Source organism: Antedon mediterranea, chromosome 1 (genome assembly GCF_964355755.1).
Source record: "Antedon mediterranea chromosome 1, ecAntMedi1.1, whole genome shotgun sequence".
In the NCBI taxonomy this organism is placed as follows: domain Eukaryota; kingdom Metazoa; phylum Echinodermata; class Crinoidea; order Comatulida; family Antedonidae; genus Antedon; species Antedon mediterranea.
Window position 1 is genome coordinate 15,181,099 of NC_092670.1, and position 18,256 is coordinate 15,199,354.

Genomic DNA, 18,256 nt, shown 5'->3' on the forward strand with positions numbered 1-18,256 from the left:
GAAATTTGCTTGTTGGTAGGAGAATTTGCCCAAACAAATTATCATCAGCTACTAGGCCTATTAGTGCTGCTCTAGACTGAAACAAAAACCCTTGGCTACTTACGATCAGAACAAGTCAAGCCTTCAAATTCTTCTGTACACCGACAATCATTAGGGCTAATGCATTCACCACCGTTTTCACAAGCTGGGTCACAAACTGGAAGACAAGGACTTCCATCGTAGCCAGTGTTACATGTACATTCACCCGGGTTGGTGCATTCTGCATTTTCACCACATTCTGGATCACATAGAGCTAAAATTAAGAGAATAAACACAAAGTGACTACAGACATGCATGTAAATATTTGCAATTTCAATTTATCTATAGGCTCTTTAATGAAGAATAAACTACTTTATTATGTTAACACATATTTGTACAATGTTTTCAATGTAGTTATTGAGGACTGGCAGGCATTGTCAGCATTTGATTACCTCAATTGAGCATAGACTGTATGCAGAGAGTGGGAAGTACTTCAAATTTTGTGTTAACATTATTGATGGCCAGTGAAATTAAATGTTCAGTAAGAAAAACAGATTTAATAGCCAGGCAAGCCAGTTAAAAACAACCCTAAGCACAACCCCTGCAGTTAGTCAATTTTGTGTTTTATTTGTTTCTCTTTGGTTGATTAAATAGCATTAAAAGGTGTTTGGTCTTTCCTCACCTTTTACTCTATATCTTTTTTTTGTATTTGACAGAACTTTTGAATAAATGAATAATAAAACAAAAATGAATAATAAAACAAAAATAAATAGTTTGAGCGGGATGTAATGTTTTTCCCGCATCCTCTCTCATGCTACTTACGTTGTGCACAATACTCTCCTGTATAGCCAGTGGTGTCACAGTTGCAATGATCTGGTTCATCGCACACACCTCCGTTCTGACATGATGACGAGCATACAGCTGTTAATGGAAAAAAAAATGATCGTGTACAGATGATCAGTTACTATTTTACAGTAAAGATTCTAGAAAAATTTAACATATTTTAATGAAACAACACATTTATTGATGTCATATGGATGTAATATCAGATCCTAGAAAACTCAAATATCTGAGTTTTCTAGTTCTAGAAAACTCCACATCAGGAATGCTTCCGCTTGAAAATTATAACAAATAATATAACAAATATAATAAAAAAAATAATAAAATCTTTATTTTTAAAACAAAATGTGTTCTTCCATGAGGCCGTATGAAAGAAATAAAACTACAATATCACAATTATCAAACTGATGAGCAAACAAGAAAATTATACATTGAAAAAGAAAAAATTATAACAACAATTTATATTAATGAATTAATAGATTTTCTAGTTAGTAGATAAAATTAAAACAGAACAGTTAAAAAATTATAAAACTCACTACAACAAAAAACAGTCTTAAAATAAGAAGAAATTAATCTTTTGAAATTGTTTAGGGAAAGTGCATTTTTTGTGTTTATATCAATTTCGTTCCAAATTTTGGCTCCACAGTAAAAAAAGCTTTTCTTTTTATATTCTGTGTTTGGCTTTACTAGACACAGGTCATTTTTAGATCTTGTATTATATGAGGATTTGCTTTGAGTAAATTTATTTGATAGATAAGTCGGAGTTAAGTCATTTGTTACTTTATACATTAAGACTTTTCGTTGTAGGTTAGTTTCCATTCAAGATTATTCCAATTTAGTTCTTCAAGTGCCTGTAGCTGAATCATACTTGCTTTTTTTAGTGATTATTTTTGCTGCCCTATTTTGAAGCACTTGAAATGTATGATTTAGATGTTTATTGCATCTGCACCATACGATGTTACAGTAGTCAAAATGGGGGGGGGGGGGGGGCTATAATTGTTTTATATAGCATTATCTGGAGATGCTTTGGCAACAAACAACTAGCTTTTTTAAGATAGAACAAACCTGGCAGAACTTTGTTTTTAATAAGCTCAACATGTTTGTTCCAGGCTAGACATTCATCAATTTTAACACCTAGGTGTTTACATTGTGAAACCCTTTTATATTCAATTTATATTAATATTTAAGTTCGTGTTTGATAGCTTTGAAAAAATAATGTTTTAACATTTTTTTTTAATATGCAATTATAACGTTACATAATAGTTATTCACTAGTTTGACCAAAAATTGGGGTTTGGATGAAGTTAACAGTTTATTTTGTCTTTTTTTATGAAGTAAGTGAAAACATTGTTTTTTTCTACAAAAGTGATTAACTTTATGAAAGCTGCAAAATGGACTATTCATTCAAAGTTAAATTGAATTAATCTTCATTTTTCATTTCATTTTTAGGGGACATTATATCTTTAATTTTCCAACATTAAATGTTTTTCGAATGAATTAAGGCATCTAAAAAAAAATGAATACTTACGTTCATCACAGTTTTCTCCTTGCCAACCTGCACAGCAAACTTGTTGAGGGACTTCATTTACTTCAGTGTTGGTAACATCAACGTCCACAGCCACAGCCCTAAATCAATAATCGGATTAATCAATTAGACATAGAGGGGTGTTTTTGTTTCTCATTTTCAATAGAGTTATGCCACTTTATCCAGGTATGCTAGAGGCAGTTTTTCTTCACTAAAATATGAAACTTCATCAAAATGGGATCGTTATGAAAATTAATTAATAAGCGGCCAATTTTCATTGAATATATATTAATTAATAATAGGCTGTTCGTACTAGGCTGAATACAGATCACTCCGGCCGCGCTTCACTCCGGCCGCGCTTCACTCCGGCCGCGATTCATTCCGGCCGCGATGCATTCCGGCCGCAGCTATGGAGCGCCCAATGAGTCTTTTACAACCGAGAAACGTTTTTTGTAGAGAATCAAAATAAACATTTGTAATCATACAGTATATTTTTTCTCTTTCAGGATCACAACAACAACATTGCAAGTGTTTTAAATTAGGTCTACTAATGCTAAAACAAAATAATTTATGTGTTTTATCCAATGTATAATAGGCTATTAATTGTAATGTGATTAATTAATGTAATTTATTGCAATGTACCCTATATGTCATATTATTTTTATCATATATAAATTAAAATATAAAATCATTGTAAATTGGACTGTACAAAAATGATATATTAATTCTTGATACAATTCCAGGTAACATTAATTAGACGGATATTTGATTATTTGAAATAAATTAATTAATATTGTAAATATTGTTATTAACTATAACAAACATCAATAATAATTGATTATTTGAAATAAATAAATTAATATTTTACATATTGTTATTAACTATAATTAGTAAGTATGGGTACTGGCAAGATAAAGTGTTATAAAAATAAGGGTTTTAACTAATTTTTAATGTTAATATGTAAAGCTATAAAAATAAATGTACATAGAAAGAAATTAAATATTGTTATTCAAGCATTAATTAGACGGGTATTTGATTATTATTTTATTATTGAATTTAATTAAGTTAAGTTTAGTTTGAAAGAAAAAGCAGTTCCAACTTCTTTGAATGTTATTGTTAATGAAAAAAGTAAAATTGTTGCTAATAAATATTCAATTAGTTCCATTTAAATTCACCAAGAATTTGTTATAACACTGAACAGTATAGAAAAGGTAGATATGGGCGCTCTATACTAACCAAAGATCGTATAGCGCCACTCGCTACGGCCCCCTTTGCACAGGAAGTCGAATTGAATATAATATTTAGCGGCCTAGCTAGGCCCTCTAGGTGTAGCCCAGGCCTAGGCTAGAGTGTAGAGTACGAGTAGCCTAGGCTAGTAGTAGGCCTAAAAAGGCCTAGCCTAAAAAAGTATGCCTGGGCCCTCTATCTATCATAATGTATATGATGAGCCTGCCGCAATGAAAAATTAACGTATTGTTGTACCATGGTGGCTTAGATCAAAAGTTAGTGATACATAGATAGAGTGTCAGTGAGTCATAAATAATTGTATAAGAAAAAAATGTCTTTACACGCCGAGTCTTTAAAGTTGAAACTCCCACCCCTCTACAACAACTCACACCACAACCACACACAACAGGTGAGCTGCTAGTTTTTGCCGAAAGCTTGCCTCGCGCCCTCTCTCGTATAAGGTACAAAAATCATTACTCTGATGGGCCTCCTATCAGTACTATTGATTAATTATTGGTTTTAAGATTTTCGAAGCATTATTCAAATAGAACATTCCAATCAGTTATAGGCCTACTGGGAATTGATTTATATTACACACATTTAGGATGTATATTGTGATATTAATTTCCATAGGCTGAAAAAGTAAGAATCACCACAGTCGTACAATGAACATTCATTAATTATTAAAGGTTTATTAATTAATTATTCATAAGATTGAAGGTGGATCATCATTTTGAAATTTTTATGTTTATTGAGGTTATCATAATAACAAAAAAGGACCTCTCATCCACTCTTGATCGTTTATTCCCCCAATCACACAGCTAAGAAAAACACAATATTAAAATCTAACTATGTTCCTTTAAGTCACTACCAGTTAAAGACTGTATTGTCCTCCCCACCCCACCTTCCCCATCCTCCCTCTACCCCCAAAAAATTGTAGTTTAAAGGGCTTTTAAGGGTAATCACTTCCATAGAAAAAAAAACCAAAATTTATATTTAAGAAAAACCAAAATAAACGGTTTAAATCAACCAAAAAAGCAATTTGACTATTTTTTTTTTTTTTTGGCTTTCAATTATTTTATTTTTTTTCAGGTGAATTATTATTTTTTTTTCGATCCTTTTTGGTGAAAATGAATAACTAATACGTGTCATTAAAATGGCATATTTTCAGCAAAATTGAAAAAAAATGTTTTAATTATTGTTTATGAGACAATATATCTTTAAATTACGTAAATATGTATAGGCCTACAGTACTAGTAGAAATATCTCACACAATATACTTGATGTACGGTGGAATAAAGTGTGTGGACTGTGTCGAATTCTATTGCTTGTCCGCACATACAACTCATCCCCCACCCTAATCTGTCAAACAGACACCTAACCTGGCATTCATTTTAAAAATGTTCCCCTAGTAGTCATATTAAATTCATACGTGTTATTATTAGATTAAGTGAAACGAAACACTTACCTCAAAACTGTACATTGGCCATTTCCTATTTCCTGAAGATTAGAGTCACCTTCTATTGTTTCACCACAGTTAATGGTAACAGTTTGGAGTTGAGTCTCGCTTTCAACTTGCTCGACTTCTTGGCTCACTTGAACCATCTCTGTACACCAGTGACCACCCGGCGCAAGCGGGGCAACTCCATCCACTACTTCGTTACCAGTATCAGCCACAGTGACAATTGTCTCTGTGCTTTGGCAGCTGAAATATCATTGAATTTAATTATTAGGAAAGTGTGAAATAAAAAACAGGGACAAATTTGTCCCGACGTGACATTTGTCTCCACACCATCGTGTTGTTTCCTCTCCTCAGCGTTATATTTCTATCATTTCGCATAGAATTTACACATTCAGACCTAATAATATTTTATTCATAATACTACAGTAGTATGTACTATTTTTTTTTTTTTTCTCAGTAAATACTATATTTACAGCCTTTAAATTCATATTTATCTCTTTCATTACCAAACAAAGATGAAGCTTACCGTACTCTTCTCAAAATAAAATAAATCAAGTGTTATTTTTTAATCTTTACGGTGTAAACCTAAACTAAATTACCTTATGAGCTTAATCAATTACGCGAAAATTGATTACTTCGATCCAACTAGTAGGCCTAACTATGATATCTGTTGCGATTTTATAAATTGTGTTCCACGAGTCCCTAGATTCAGAAGACCGCCCCGCCCTCCCATTCCCTGTTGTTAAGGATACTAAGTTGGGAACAACTAATAACTTAGTATTAAGTAGAATTACCTTGCTGATACTACTACTCAGAAGGAAGATATTTTGATATCAATGAATGGCCTAAATATTGTTGAATGAATGTCCTATGTATCTTGACTAGGAACGAACAATTAACGTATAACATAAACAGAACTAAATAAAATACAAATATGAAGTTATATTTACCTAGCCAAATAAAGAAGGCTTAATGTTAACGCCAAGAAGAACGCCTTCGGCGCCATTCCTCCGCGGTGTATAATCCTTTGTTTAAATAAAATTATACGATAATTGGCAAGCTAACCTTTCTTAATTAACAACACGATATTAATTATCTTCTACTGAAGATGAATTCGTCGATTTCGAACCAAGCGAAAGGAAACTTGGTTCTATACAGTTCTATACCTGCCGACCGTTTTTTATACTAACGTAGATTTTGTATTGATCAGAGAAAAAAGAAGCTCATTGATTGGTCAAAACTTTCTAGAAAGTGCCTATAGAAAATAGTGAACGTATTTTCAGTGGCTGAAAATCAATCAGAACAGTTGTTTTGTAATGACAGTTTTTGTAGAGTATTACATCGATTTTACTGATTTCAGTGAACAGATGGTGGAATAAAAGAAAATTCAATAAAATCAATCGTTATTAAGCCTTTTGAACGCTTTACACAGTAATTCAAATCGAATACCGGAGGATTTGTAGTAGTCAATTATAACATTGGCCTACAATGCAATTATTTTGCCTCACCGGATAAATACTAAAAAAGAATCTATGAAAATAATTTCAATCAATGAAAATAAAGTACTCATTTTCATTATTAACTAAACATCAGAATACATTTTTAACTATAGTGAATTTGTTAAGGAGGGATCCAAACAAGATGTGTGACTGACTGAAGAGAAAGTGGGAACGACTGAAGTGAAAGGTCGGGTATAGCTCAAAACTAAAAATGTTCATAGACAATTTATTCCCCCACACCTTTTATATTAAAGCCGCCATCCAGGCGAAAACCTGACTTCATACGATTTTATCCGTTTGAATTTAAATGAGTCTAACATAATATAAACCTACACACTGGGCACTCAATGTACAGGGAACAGAAGAATACAATTGCGACAAAATGGTACTTCATAATAATATTATATAAAACCATCACAGTTAGGACTTGTAAACTTTATAGGCCGAAACATAAGAGTAGAAGAGTAGTTAGAGTCGATAAATGACAAAATAGAATGTTTTAATGTGGTAATGAAAACTTGTTAACTTTTAATGTTATAGGACTTTTTTTTTCTTTTGTAAAATAGGTAAAAATGAAGAAATACCATATACTTTATACATTTTCTATTGGTTTTTTCTCATGTCACCGCTGCGTCGGTTTTGTTTTCACTTTATTGTATATACCTTATTTATACTGAATCATAATAATACAAACAAAATCGTACTTCATTATTAGATTTTAATAGAAAACAAAGATGTTCGGATTTTCTATTTATACAAAGAACAATTTACATTTGGTGAAAGTATGTTCTATTTTCACCTCATGAAAATATTTGTATAATTGAACTGATCAACATTCATTATCTGTGAATTATTAGCCTAATAAGGAGGCAAAATAACAAAAGATAAATTATTTCATGTGTTATTATTCTGAAACCAGTCCGGACTCCGGGTTACAAAATGAATGAATCTAGAATGATGTGTATTGATATAATACACACATTCGCGAGTATAGCAGAAGTACAGTAGTTAGGCCTATCCTATAGTTTCATTGTATGGCGTAAGGACAGTTTTTCAGAAGGCTCTATAATTATGATTTTTATATGAAAATAATTAGCAGCCAAATAGCTGCAACCCGGAAGTATAATATGTATTCTATCTGTGGATTGCTAACGGTTGACTGAAGTTCTTTTGTCGCTAATTGAAGCTTAATTAAGCCAATATAAGAGAACATTCATAAAGTGTGATAATCAAGTCTGCTATTGCTGGTATCGATTTTATTCAATCAATGCAATATTTTGAAGAAAAAAAATTGCACAAATCAGCAAGATTAAATATGCTGATATCAGTAAGTTCCTGATTTTGAAGTATCATACTTTATTACGCTAAAAACATAAAAACAACTTTCCGGGTTGGATAAAAGATTTTCGATACTATTTTTGTTTATTTCATTTATTTCATTTAATATTTATTCATTATATTGCGACTATATATATCGTTAGTTAGACCATATATTGATTACGGTTTCCCTGCCTGGATCCCATTCTTTCTTAAAAAAGACATCGCTGCTCTTGAATCTGTCCCAAGGTCAGCCAGTGTTCCTTACCCTGAACGTTTGAAACGCCTTAATCTGATGTCCATTAACAATCGTATTAGGTATTTATGTATTAATTTTGTTACCAAATATATGTACAAATTATATGATGTTAACGTTTTTAAATATTTATCTATTAATTGCAGACATATTAACAACCTTGAGTTGCGTAATAATTGTAGCTCGGACTGATTCATTTCATAACTCTGTCCTTAACTTTTTTGAGAGACTTTTCAGAGATCTGCCTGCGGATCTCTGCGACCAACTTTTAATTAATATAAACTGTTTTAAGCATAGCCTTAAATATCTTACCAATCTGTTTTAAACTGTACATCTATATGTGTATTTTAAAGATGTTTTCTTAATTCTATCTATTTAAATTACCAATAATTGTTTTATATAAATCAATTGCAAAATTTTATAGTTTTATCTCAATTTTATAGGAATTCATTTTTTTTTTGTGTGTGTTATTCATTTTGTGTAAGTATTTCGATGTGGAGAGCCCCCGGGAGAGCCACTCGACGGTTATTTTAATTTATAACTTTTAGGTAATCCGGCCTCATTGGTTTACTTTAGTTAGTAGTGTTTTTTCTCTTTGTACTGTACTGTATATTGTCGAAATAAATGATATAATATGATAAGGTCTCCATGATTGGTTAAAACATATCAGTCACTCATTGGTTCAAATATTGTTTTGGTGACACTTTTTTACATGTGTATGGCCTACTGTATATATATAGAAAAAGAGACATGCTAATCTAATTCTCAAAATGTGTTCTATTTGGAGTTACACTCGTACTATTGTATTTGTTATATAGATCTTATAAAAAAATCACTATCAACATGTCTCACAAAAAAACAACCACTTTCAACAAAAAATGTTACGTGTAAAGTATTAACATGCCTGAAAATGACAAAAATAGTTAAGCTGTTGGGGGGGAGGGGGTAAACAAGGCCATAGATGGCCGCAGTCGCGTGCTCAAGTTAGTGTTTACCGACCGACCGACCAACCGACCGACATAGTGAGCTGTAGAGTTGCATTGCAAACGACTAAAAAGACATTAACACAAGTCCTTTTTTTATTCAATTGTTTATGTATAGGCCTATAACAATTTCGAAACATGTTCGCAAATAGAGAGCTCCGTATTAGTATTAATAGACAGCAGTATATACAGTAGCCACATCAGTGTGAACGAATATGCTTTAATCGATTTTTCAAAGTTATTTAACACTATTGCAAAATCATGATCGATTCTTGTTGATTTTGATTAATAATTCTTGTCACCTTCCTATTAAAAGTGAACTAATACGTCATTTCATTGTAATAGAAAATGGGTTAGGCCCTAACGAAAACAAGAAAACGTTATATGAGTGATGATTAACGCAAACAAATTTGAAACATCTTCCCATAATTATATCAAGCATTATCCGTAGGCCTACTATTGTGCAATACGAACCCATACGACTTACAATACTTAACGATCATCAGTTATTAATTTTAAGTTCTCATCACGCACAATATAGGTCTGAAATTGCGCAAAGACAATCACATAACACTTCTCAATAATCATCACTCATATCAAGCATATAAAAGTTCAAATTCTGTCGATCTCAATTACAGGACAAGTATTACCATAGAGATATTATCTCTATGGTATTACTTAGTGTTGTTAAATGTGATACAGGTAGTACATTTGTAGATAGTATTTGTATTATGTAACATCTGTTTAGCATATCTGTACTGATAAAAATCAACTTAACTCGAACATACACGCAATATACTGTAATCGCGTGTTATGAAAAGAAATCGAAGTCATCCGTCATTTTCGGTGTGACGTGTAGACCTACGCGATTACGTCCAAATGGAAGTCAAGCGTTTAGATATTCAAGGTACTGAAACCAAAATAATATAGGCCAAGTAATATTACGCGGGTGGGATGCCTTTGGGGAACGACTTTTTTATGAGACTGTGCAATATAGTATGATAACACCGATAAAGATTATGATAATTTTCTACGGGTAAGCCGTAGTAATTAAACCAAAATATGAATGCATCTACTGCACTGTAGGCCTATTTTTTTTTATAGCAATCGGAGCGAGGCCTACATAACTTGCTATATCATTTTATGAGAACATAACACAATACACAATAACCAATAAAATATTACCGTATGCATCTTGATGTATATTCATAATTGTAGCAACGTCACGGATCATCAATAGCTGATTCAAATCCAGAATATATCATAACTAGCAACATGACTCAACTTCCACAGAACTGTCTTGATAAATAAGTCGGAATGTGCACCTTGTAAAGCATTTCACTGCCTTTAGATGCTAATTATTTATGAAATGGACACATGGTATGGAGAAACTTAAATTAATAAAATATAAATTAATAAAAATATAAAATAATAATAATAATAATAATTACAGAATGATTTTAATCAAGCAAATGTTTTATTTTTATGACTATAATAATAATCATATTATATCATATATAATGATTATAATGAAAAGTACAGTGTATGCCTACATCAATAAATAAATAAATAAATCACACTCAGATCTGACTTAGGCCCTAAATAGAACGAAAGTATTTTTTTTCCTCAAAAATTAAGAATTATGATAATGTAGGCCTACCTAAAAAATATAAAGCTCTGTCTACATTATCAAACTTTGTGTCACAACAAAATGGAATTTGCCCATATAGACCCGTTGACGTCATATCACTACCATTTTTTAGAACATAACACTTTTCTTGTAAAACTAGATGGTGTAAACGGAGCTTAACGACTCGTTCCCTCTGGAACGCAACACATCGCAAAGACGTAAACGCAACTCAAGCAAATTTACAAGCGACAGTTCGATAAATCCATCGCTTTTGGTTTTTCAATTACTTGCGTTGCGCATGATACCTCCTTCTTGCGTTGCGCTTACGTCCTTGCTTTGCGCTTACGTCCTTGCGTTGCGCTTACGTCATTTGCTTTTCGCTTACGTCCATGCGTTGCTTCCTAGTAGAAATCAAGCTTTGGGGAGCGGTGCAAATTCAGAAAGCGAGTCCCAATTTATTTTATTTTTTTCTGGAAGGATTCGAACACGCGAATTTTGTTTACAGGGCGAGTACAATGATTATAATTATATAGGCTACCATACCGACATTTTTTTTTTCGATCTGTGTTGGCGGATAACAAAGAGTTTTTTTAATGAGAGACTAATGAGGAAATCGTCATATGGGAATATAGTTTCTGTGAAATGAATAAGAATGCTAAGCAATACAAATTTATATTATTATAGATACTCATCGTTCAATACTGTATACAGTATATATCTAAAAATCTTCAATATTATTAGATAACATTTTCATTTGAGCTCTGCAGACTGTCTATTGGTTTAAAAAAATGACATTCACACTGCTATAATGAGAGGTTGATGAGCACGAATCCCCTGGGAGTGCGTCCCGTGACACCCAGCCACTCTAATATTCATGAGTACGCGTTCCAACTGACTTCAATCTGACAATCTCCAAATTCTGAGTTGTAATTTCTTCTGACGTTTCGATTCTAATTGAACATGGAGGCGAACAGATTTTGCGACGTGTTAGCCATTTTCGGTAAGTAACGGTTTGAAAATGTGTTCATGATCTGGTATTTGTTTTTATATATCTGTCTGTTTCAGACTTATTACTTAGTATGTAAATATGCAGAACAGTTTACGATACAGGAATCAAAAGCATAAACACATTAGCGATATAGATCCAAGGATGTTACAGATTTAGAAAATAGGCTTTTGTCAGCATAATGTACGGCGCGGAATATTATATTTGAATTATAGGCAGACAATTGTTATATTACAATTTTCATCACGTTCTTGGAGTTGACGATGCTGTTATTAAAGCTATTGAGACTTACTTATAGGATGTTATTACATGTTATAACATTATTATCATCATGATTATTATGATTCTTGATCATTGATCTTGTAAATAGTTACTGTACGTCTGCACCGTTAATATATTCTACTGTCAGTTTTAATTAACTTGACTAAATCTTGGAAAAACACGTCGAGTCCTTATGGTAATTGCTATATTTTTAAACGTACAAAACAAATAAAACGGATGCCACAACGAGATATATTGCTAACGTTCGCGCTCACGTTATGATGCTAATGTAGGACATGTCCACGTGGTGTGCACGTGGGCGTAAATGATTGTTTTAATAAACATTAAAATGTACACAAATAGGTCGGTATTAGGCCTATGTAATTGTATTGTAACTGAAAGTTATCTCTAACGTAATTACCGCCATTAAAAAAAATGATAATGTAATAGGCCTATATCATATAAAATAATCTAAATTATGTCTAAAATAATTTATTTAAGTAACTGCATACGACAGGGGGATTCAAACGTATCCATCTGGACCGGTCCTTCCTCCCCACCTCGTTAAAAAAAACCGTTGGGTTAATTCAGCACTGTGTTTAAGGCCTAGGTTTATCTACATTAAAAAATCCTAGATGTAGCACGATATGTATTGATTGAAATACAGTTGCCATCCATAGTATTAGAACTAAAGCTCCCACTAGAACGCAACGCAATGACGTAAGCGCAAAGTAAGTAATTTGACCAACCACAAACGATGAACTATCCGAACTGTCGTTTGTTACTGGTCAATTAGATTTGCGTTGCGTCCTAATTACCAATACTAAGCAATGAATGTACAAAATACAAGTATTCATCACATAATCTTGTAAAAAAAATGTTTGAAGTTGATTTAAATATCAATCTATCTCGATATTATGTTGTAGAGTAAGAAATTACGTTTTTATAGCTGAAAGTACTCGCTCAACTGTAATTGTATCTTGTTTTAAATTACTGTTATATCACGACATGTTGACTTGAGATATATATTGCAATTGCAATTTTTTATACTTTTTAAATTAGTATTAACATTTAAAGTGTCATTTTATGCATATCAAATTGCAAGTGTCTGTCTTATTTTGTATTATCAATTGATGGATACTTTTACATATACTTATGTGCAGGTATTCCTACTGATGATTGAACATAAGATAATGATAGCAGATCGCTTTATATACGGTGTATGCTGTACCGTATGTGTGTAGGGTGTAAGGGAGAGTTAGGGGATTCAAATATACCATTTTGTACCAATTTAAAATACATTTCTAGTTTGGTAGATGCTAGCCTTACTTAACTATTTATTGTATTATTCAGTTTACACGCGAAGTGACACGCGTAAGCTTAAAATTAAATTGACACTAGCTCTGTCTTCACTATCAAACTAAGTTTGACAAAAAAAACGTGTAATGTGCCCAAACATATTGTAGTGTTTGCCCAAATATGGCAGTGATATGACATCATCATGTCCACATATGGGCACATAGATATGTAGATATCCTCAGTGTGAACCGAACTTAAATGTCTTCATGGTTATATTTTTCTTTTTGCAGTAAGCCTACTGTCATTATTTCATAAAGTGACGTCACTACAGTGCTATACCTGCGATTCTTACTTAGAATTTGGAACACCGTGTACTGTTACTGAACAATACTCTCCACAGATCCTGAATTGCTCAAATAAATGTTATGTGAGTTAATTTAGTTTTTTCTGTCTGGCTAAAAAGCTGTAATCTTCACACTAGTTGGAACCAAGCTTAAACTTGGTTCCAACTAGGACGCAAGGCAAGGACGTAGGCCCAACGCAAGCGAGTTTTGACCAATCACACGTCTATTTGAATAATCCATCGCTTGAAATTGATCAATTCACTTTGCGTTGCGTTACGTCATTGCGTTACGCCAATGACAAGCGAAGTTATATACAGTTAGCAATCACAAGCGAATAAGCCATCTCTTGTGATTGGTCAATTCACTTTGCGTTGTGTTACGTCATTGCGTTGCGTCCTAGTGGGAACCAAGCTCAAGTGTCATAATGAAGGTATATCGAATACTTTTCCCTCTCCTAACAATTACAGATTTGGATTGTATTTAAACTACCTCGGGTACATTTTTGTCTTTTGGTTCGCTCTGCCTTTAGGGCTATCTTGTCAATTGTTTTATAACAATTGTACACATGCAATTATAAGATACTACATATGACATTCCATTCAAGGGAGACCCATTTTAAGGGGAACCCTTTCGAACGAAACGAACAATAATGGATACTTTGTTGAGTCCGAAAATACTATACTGCCACTGTAAGCAATTATTATGCATTGTCCCATTCTAAGGTAAGACAGAGAAGGAGCAATTAAGTGTCCCTATTAAGGGAGGGAGGGGGAAGCATGTCATTTCTATTTGTTGTTTTTTTCCTATTTTACAGTATAATTATTATTGTCGTGGTACCATCAGTACAATTGTCATTTATATCAACCTTTTTTTTAAAGCCCTATCTACACTATCAAACTAGTTTAAAAAAATGTAATATACCCAAATATGGTAATGATATAATATATGATTGTTCTTTTTTCAGAGCGAGGTAACTCGAGTGGGTAGTTGCATCATCAATTTTAAAAGGGGTTGCACATTGTCGAACGATTGCGAGGAAGAAAGTGAATGTGCAGAGTTTATCCAAGTCGGAACCTGCCGAAAATGTTGTACTGAAAATAACTGTAACAACGAAGATGCAATGGCAGTCGTTCCAGTTCCAGAACCGAACCCTACAAACTCTGCCACCGTTAGTTCATTAGATTATATTTTGTCTATAAGTACCATATTGTGTTTAATATCAAAATGTGTTATTTTCTAGGTGGCGCTACGCACCAACTCTACACATTTTATTGACCATCAATAGACGTACCTAACGCAGTAAATTTTGTACTGTCAGTGGGATATCCTAGGTTAAAATGTATAAGTTGAACTATGTGATTTATTTGAGACAACAATCAAATGTCTCAGGATTCACTTACTCGATCCTCTCCCCGAGCCCCTGAAAAACTATGAAATTCCTAACTCTGATTCAATTCATGAAGTACAGACCCCACCAAGTAAGCCAACTTGTTAAATTTACATTGCATAATCGTTTGTTGATAGCCATTTGAAGCTATTATTGATTTCTATTAATTTGAATATACGCATGCTAGGGCATTGCAGGCAATGCCACGAACCCATATTTGGTAATTAGGAATTATCGCGCGTAAATGATCATTAGTCTGAAGAGGTGCTTTAAACATTATAAATATTGATAATTGTACTGTGACATAGTTTAACATTTAGGAGTAAACTATGTAAACTAACTATGTAATTATGTATATGATAGTAATAATTTAACGTAATGTTAATGTCTGTACACTACAGTGTGACAATAATATCTAGCTTATTGAACCAAACCTTCTCCAGAAGGCTAACCAAGAGTTTCTCTTATAATTTATTAAATATAAATTATGTAATATTATGAGTTCGCTATATTATCGTCTGCTATTTATCGCGTAAAAATCCATACGCGCTCGTTACACTTGATAGCTTTTTGTACTATAAATGACTCGGTTGATGAAATAATGACAGGAAACGTGTTACACTGTAATGATTTCTAAGCTTGTGTCAGTATTTAAGATTACTATATTTTCCCTTGTGTGTAGTTTTATCTACGTAACTAACAAATATTTTAAACAAAATGTCAGTATTCATAACTGATAAACAACTGGGCTTGAGAATGAATCATCTGTTGAAAAAACAGATAAAACACCGTACATATACGTAACGTAAAGACGTAAAAAAGTATATAATATTTTACGAAGCTGAAGCAAAATTGTACAGTAGAATTTCAAATTATACAATCGTTGGTGTGAAGTGTCTCAAAGACTCTAATAATATTCGACAGGTATTCACATATGTATATATGTACATGTACATATGTTTATTAATAGTTTTACAACAGAGCATTACAGTATGTTACTTCTTGTGTGTAATAGTTTGTAATATTTTAGACGTTTTATGTGTATAAGTAAGCATGGATAATGCGCTGTCTTTAATTTCATTCGTACTAGACGGCTTACTGTATGTGTAAATCATTTCTGTTTAGTAGTATGTACTTTAGTGTTGTGTATTACTTATATTCTGCATTGTAAATAATCAGGAAGGTGTATAATCATGAAAATAAAAATATTGTATAGAAACAGACGCAGCACGAACACGGCTTTATAAAGGCTAAGGAGCGGTCATGTGATACACTGGTCGTTCACACTTAGGCTAAGGGAAACACTTATAATAACAATCTGCTATCTGAGTGAATACAATTTAAGGGGAATACTTCAATAGTTATTGAGTGATACTTATTAATATTGAAGGGAAATATCTCTTAATTTGGAAAGAAAAAAATTGAAATTAGGCCTACATGGCCTATTTGTTCCAAATCGTTGCCCAAAATCAATTTCTATTTTCCGCGACGACCGTACACCCAAAACGTAATGGTATGTCTAGATAACAGAATCCAAGGTAATATTAATCGATGAAATTAGGTCCGACGACAGGAAAAAATTGTCACAAAAAAAAAACCACAAACGCATGCGCAAAATAAATTAACATCATATTTGTAGGTATAAGTTTTTGCAAATTTAAATTTGCATATTATTAGTTTAGAAATATAGGCCTACATTTAAAAAAAAAGAAGATAATTAGACATTCATTATTTGTAAGGTTTCGACTACCGCGTTTGAGTTATTGTTCGAAATCTCTTTTTAATTTTCAATTTAGAAGCACTAACAACAATTGAGAATGTAATGTTAATGTTGACAAATTTATATAGCACTTTTAACAATCAGCAGATTGTCCCAAAAGAGCTTAAAATACAAATTAGAATTGGAATGAACAGATTAAATTACGAAGAACTAAAAATATGGGGTTTTTAAACTTTGACCTAAGGCAAAGGCTCGATCATTTTGTACTTTTTGTTCCATCTAGTCGCCATAGTTGTTTACATACTGAAAAGCTGTTTAGTTAAGGTGGAAATATGATTGTGATTGGTTATGAAGTGAAGTGAATCAGTTTGAATATATTTCGTTGTTTAATTGGAAGTCAGTGGCATTTAGGTTTTTTAATTTATTTAATATTAAGGCCAATTACACGATTTAAATTCTTGTTTAAATAAAATCAGTTTTCAATGTTTTTTGTTTATATAGCAATAAAGTAAATCATTAGAAAAGGTATATTCATTTGTAAGAATATTCTTAAAAGTCTATCCATGATTGACTGTGATTTAGTATAAACATTATTATTTAAAGGTATTAAAGGTAGACATACACAATAACCATTATATTTCTTGATCAACATTGCTTACTGTGCACTTAGTAGAGATGGATGAGTAACCATAGAAACAGTACAGTATTCATCGCGTCAAATTATGTTGTTGTTGTTGGGTTTTTTTGTTCATTAACAGGACGCTCGCAACATGATCAACGCTATCATAGCAAATAACAGTGAATTTCTCGATCAGATGATGCGTGTGCTTAGGCTTACTACTGCTTTGTCGAGAAACAACAATGACAGCAACTTTATCCTGTAAGTTGCCCGAGACAGTAGCCCCAAGTGACCACTAAAAAATGGTGTTATTCATGTCAAGAGCCACATGGCTAATTCCTTTTGCATTGCAACTGTTACACATTGGGTTGCACAAAAATATCAACTTCACGAGGTACTGTCAGGCCCTGGAAGAATACATCGTTAGGTCTTGGTTTAACCATGGAGAAATAAGTTATTTTTCCATGGTTTAACGTCCATGCTTGGATCTAAGGGAGCAATCACTATTTTAAATCGCCTTAGTCATACAATAAGTTATGATGAATGTAAACGTATGGAGACCGAAATAGCATACACATGTTCTTTAAGTGAATTGGAGACCCCTGCTGGCTTATTGTTGCAACCTCTATTGGCTACAGGTAATATAAATATTTTAATTTAATGAAAATTATAAATGAAATTAGTAATTAGTATCAATAATCAAGGTGACAAATTGCACAGTACATTATGTGTATATATTGATATGTTTTGTTTTTACAGGTACTGCGTGGGAAAATTACGATTTAAACATGGAAACCATGGATGGTAAAAATAGTCTCAATGTTACAGTTCGCATTGCATATCAGAATGTCCTTCAGGGGCAAA

At 32.5% G+C, this 18,256-nt stretch overlaps 1 protein-coding gene and 1 long non-coding RNA gene across 13 annotated transcripts in view; one reads left to right on the top strand and one right to left on the bottom strand.

Moving 5' to 3' along the window:
* LOC140057990 (uncharacterized) overlaps window positions 1–6,228 on the bottom strand; it is a 130,093-nt gene extending 123,865 nt beyond the window's left edge. For 7 of the 12 annotated variants that reach the window (XM_072103656.1, XM_072103646.1, XM_072103643.1 and 4 more), the window contains exons 1-5: window positions 6,022–6,227; window positions 5,078–5,314; window positions 2,386–2,483; window positions 841–939; window positions 104–292 (exon numbers count right to left, since the gene is read on the bottom strand). In XM_072103656.1, coding sequence (XP_071959757.1) covers window positions 104–292; window positions 841–939; window positions 2,386–2,483; window positions 5,078–5,314; window positions 6,022–6,077 — 679 coding nt within the window. In that variant the 5' untranslated portion in view covers window positions 6,078–6,227. Of the gene's footprint in view, window positions 1–103; window positions 293–840; window positions 940–2,385; window positions 2,484–5,077; window positions 5,315–6,021 lie in introns of all 12 variants that reach the window. The other 5 variants (XM_072103641.1, XM_072103638.1, XM_072103640.1 and 2 more) reach the window with 1 other exon arrangement.
* Window positions 6,229–11,527: 5,299 nt separating this feature from the next.
* On the top strand, window positions 11,528–17,402 carry LOC140046901 (uncharacterized). The gene is made up of 3 exons (XR_011844882.1): window positions 11,528–11,756; window positions 13,613–13,749; window positions 14,631–17,402. It is a non-coding gene; the product is annotated as an uncharacterized lncRNA (long non-coding RNA).
* The last annotated feature ends 854 nt before the right edge of the window (window positions 17,403–18,256 follow it).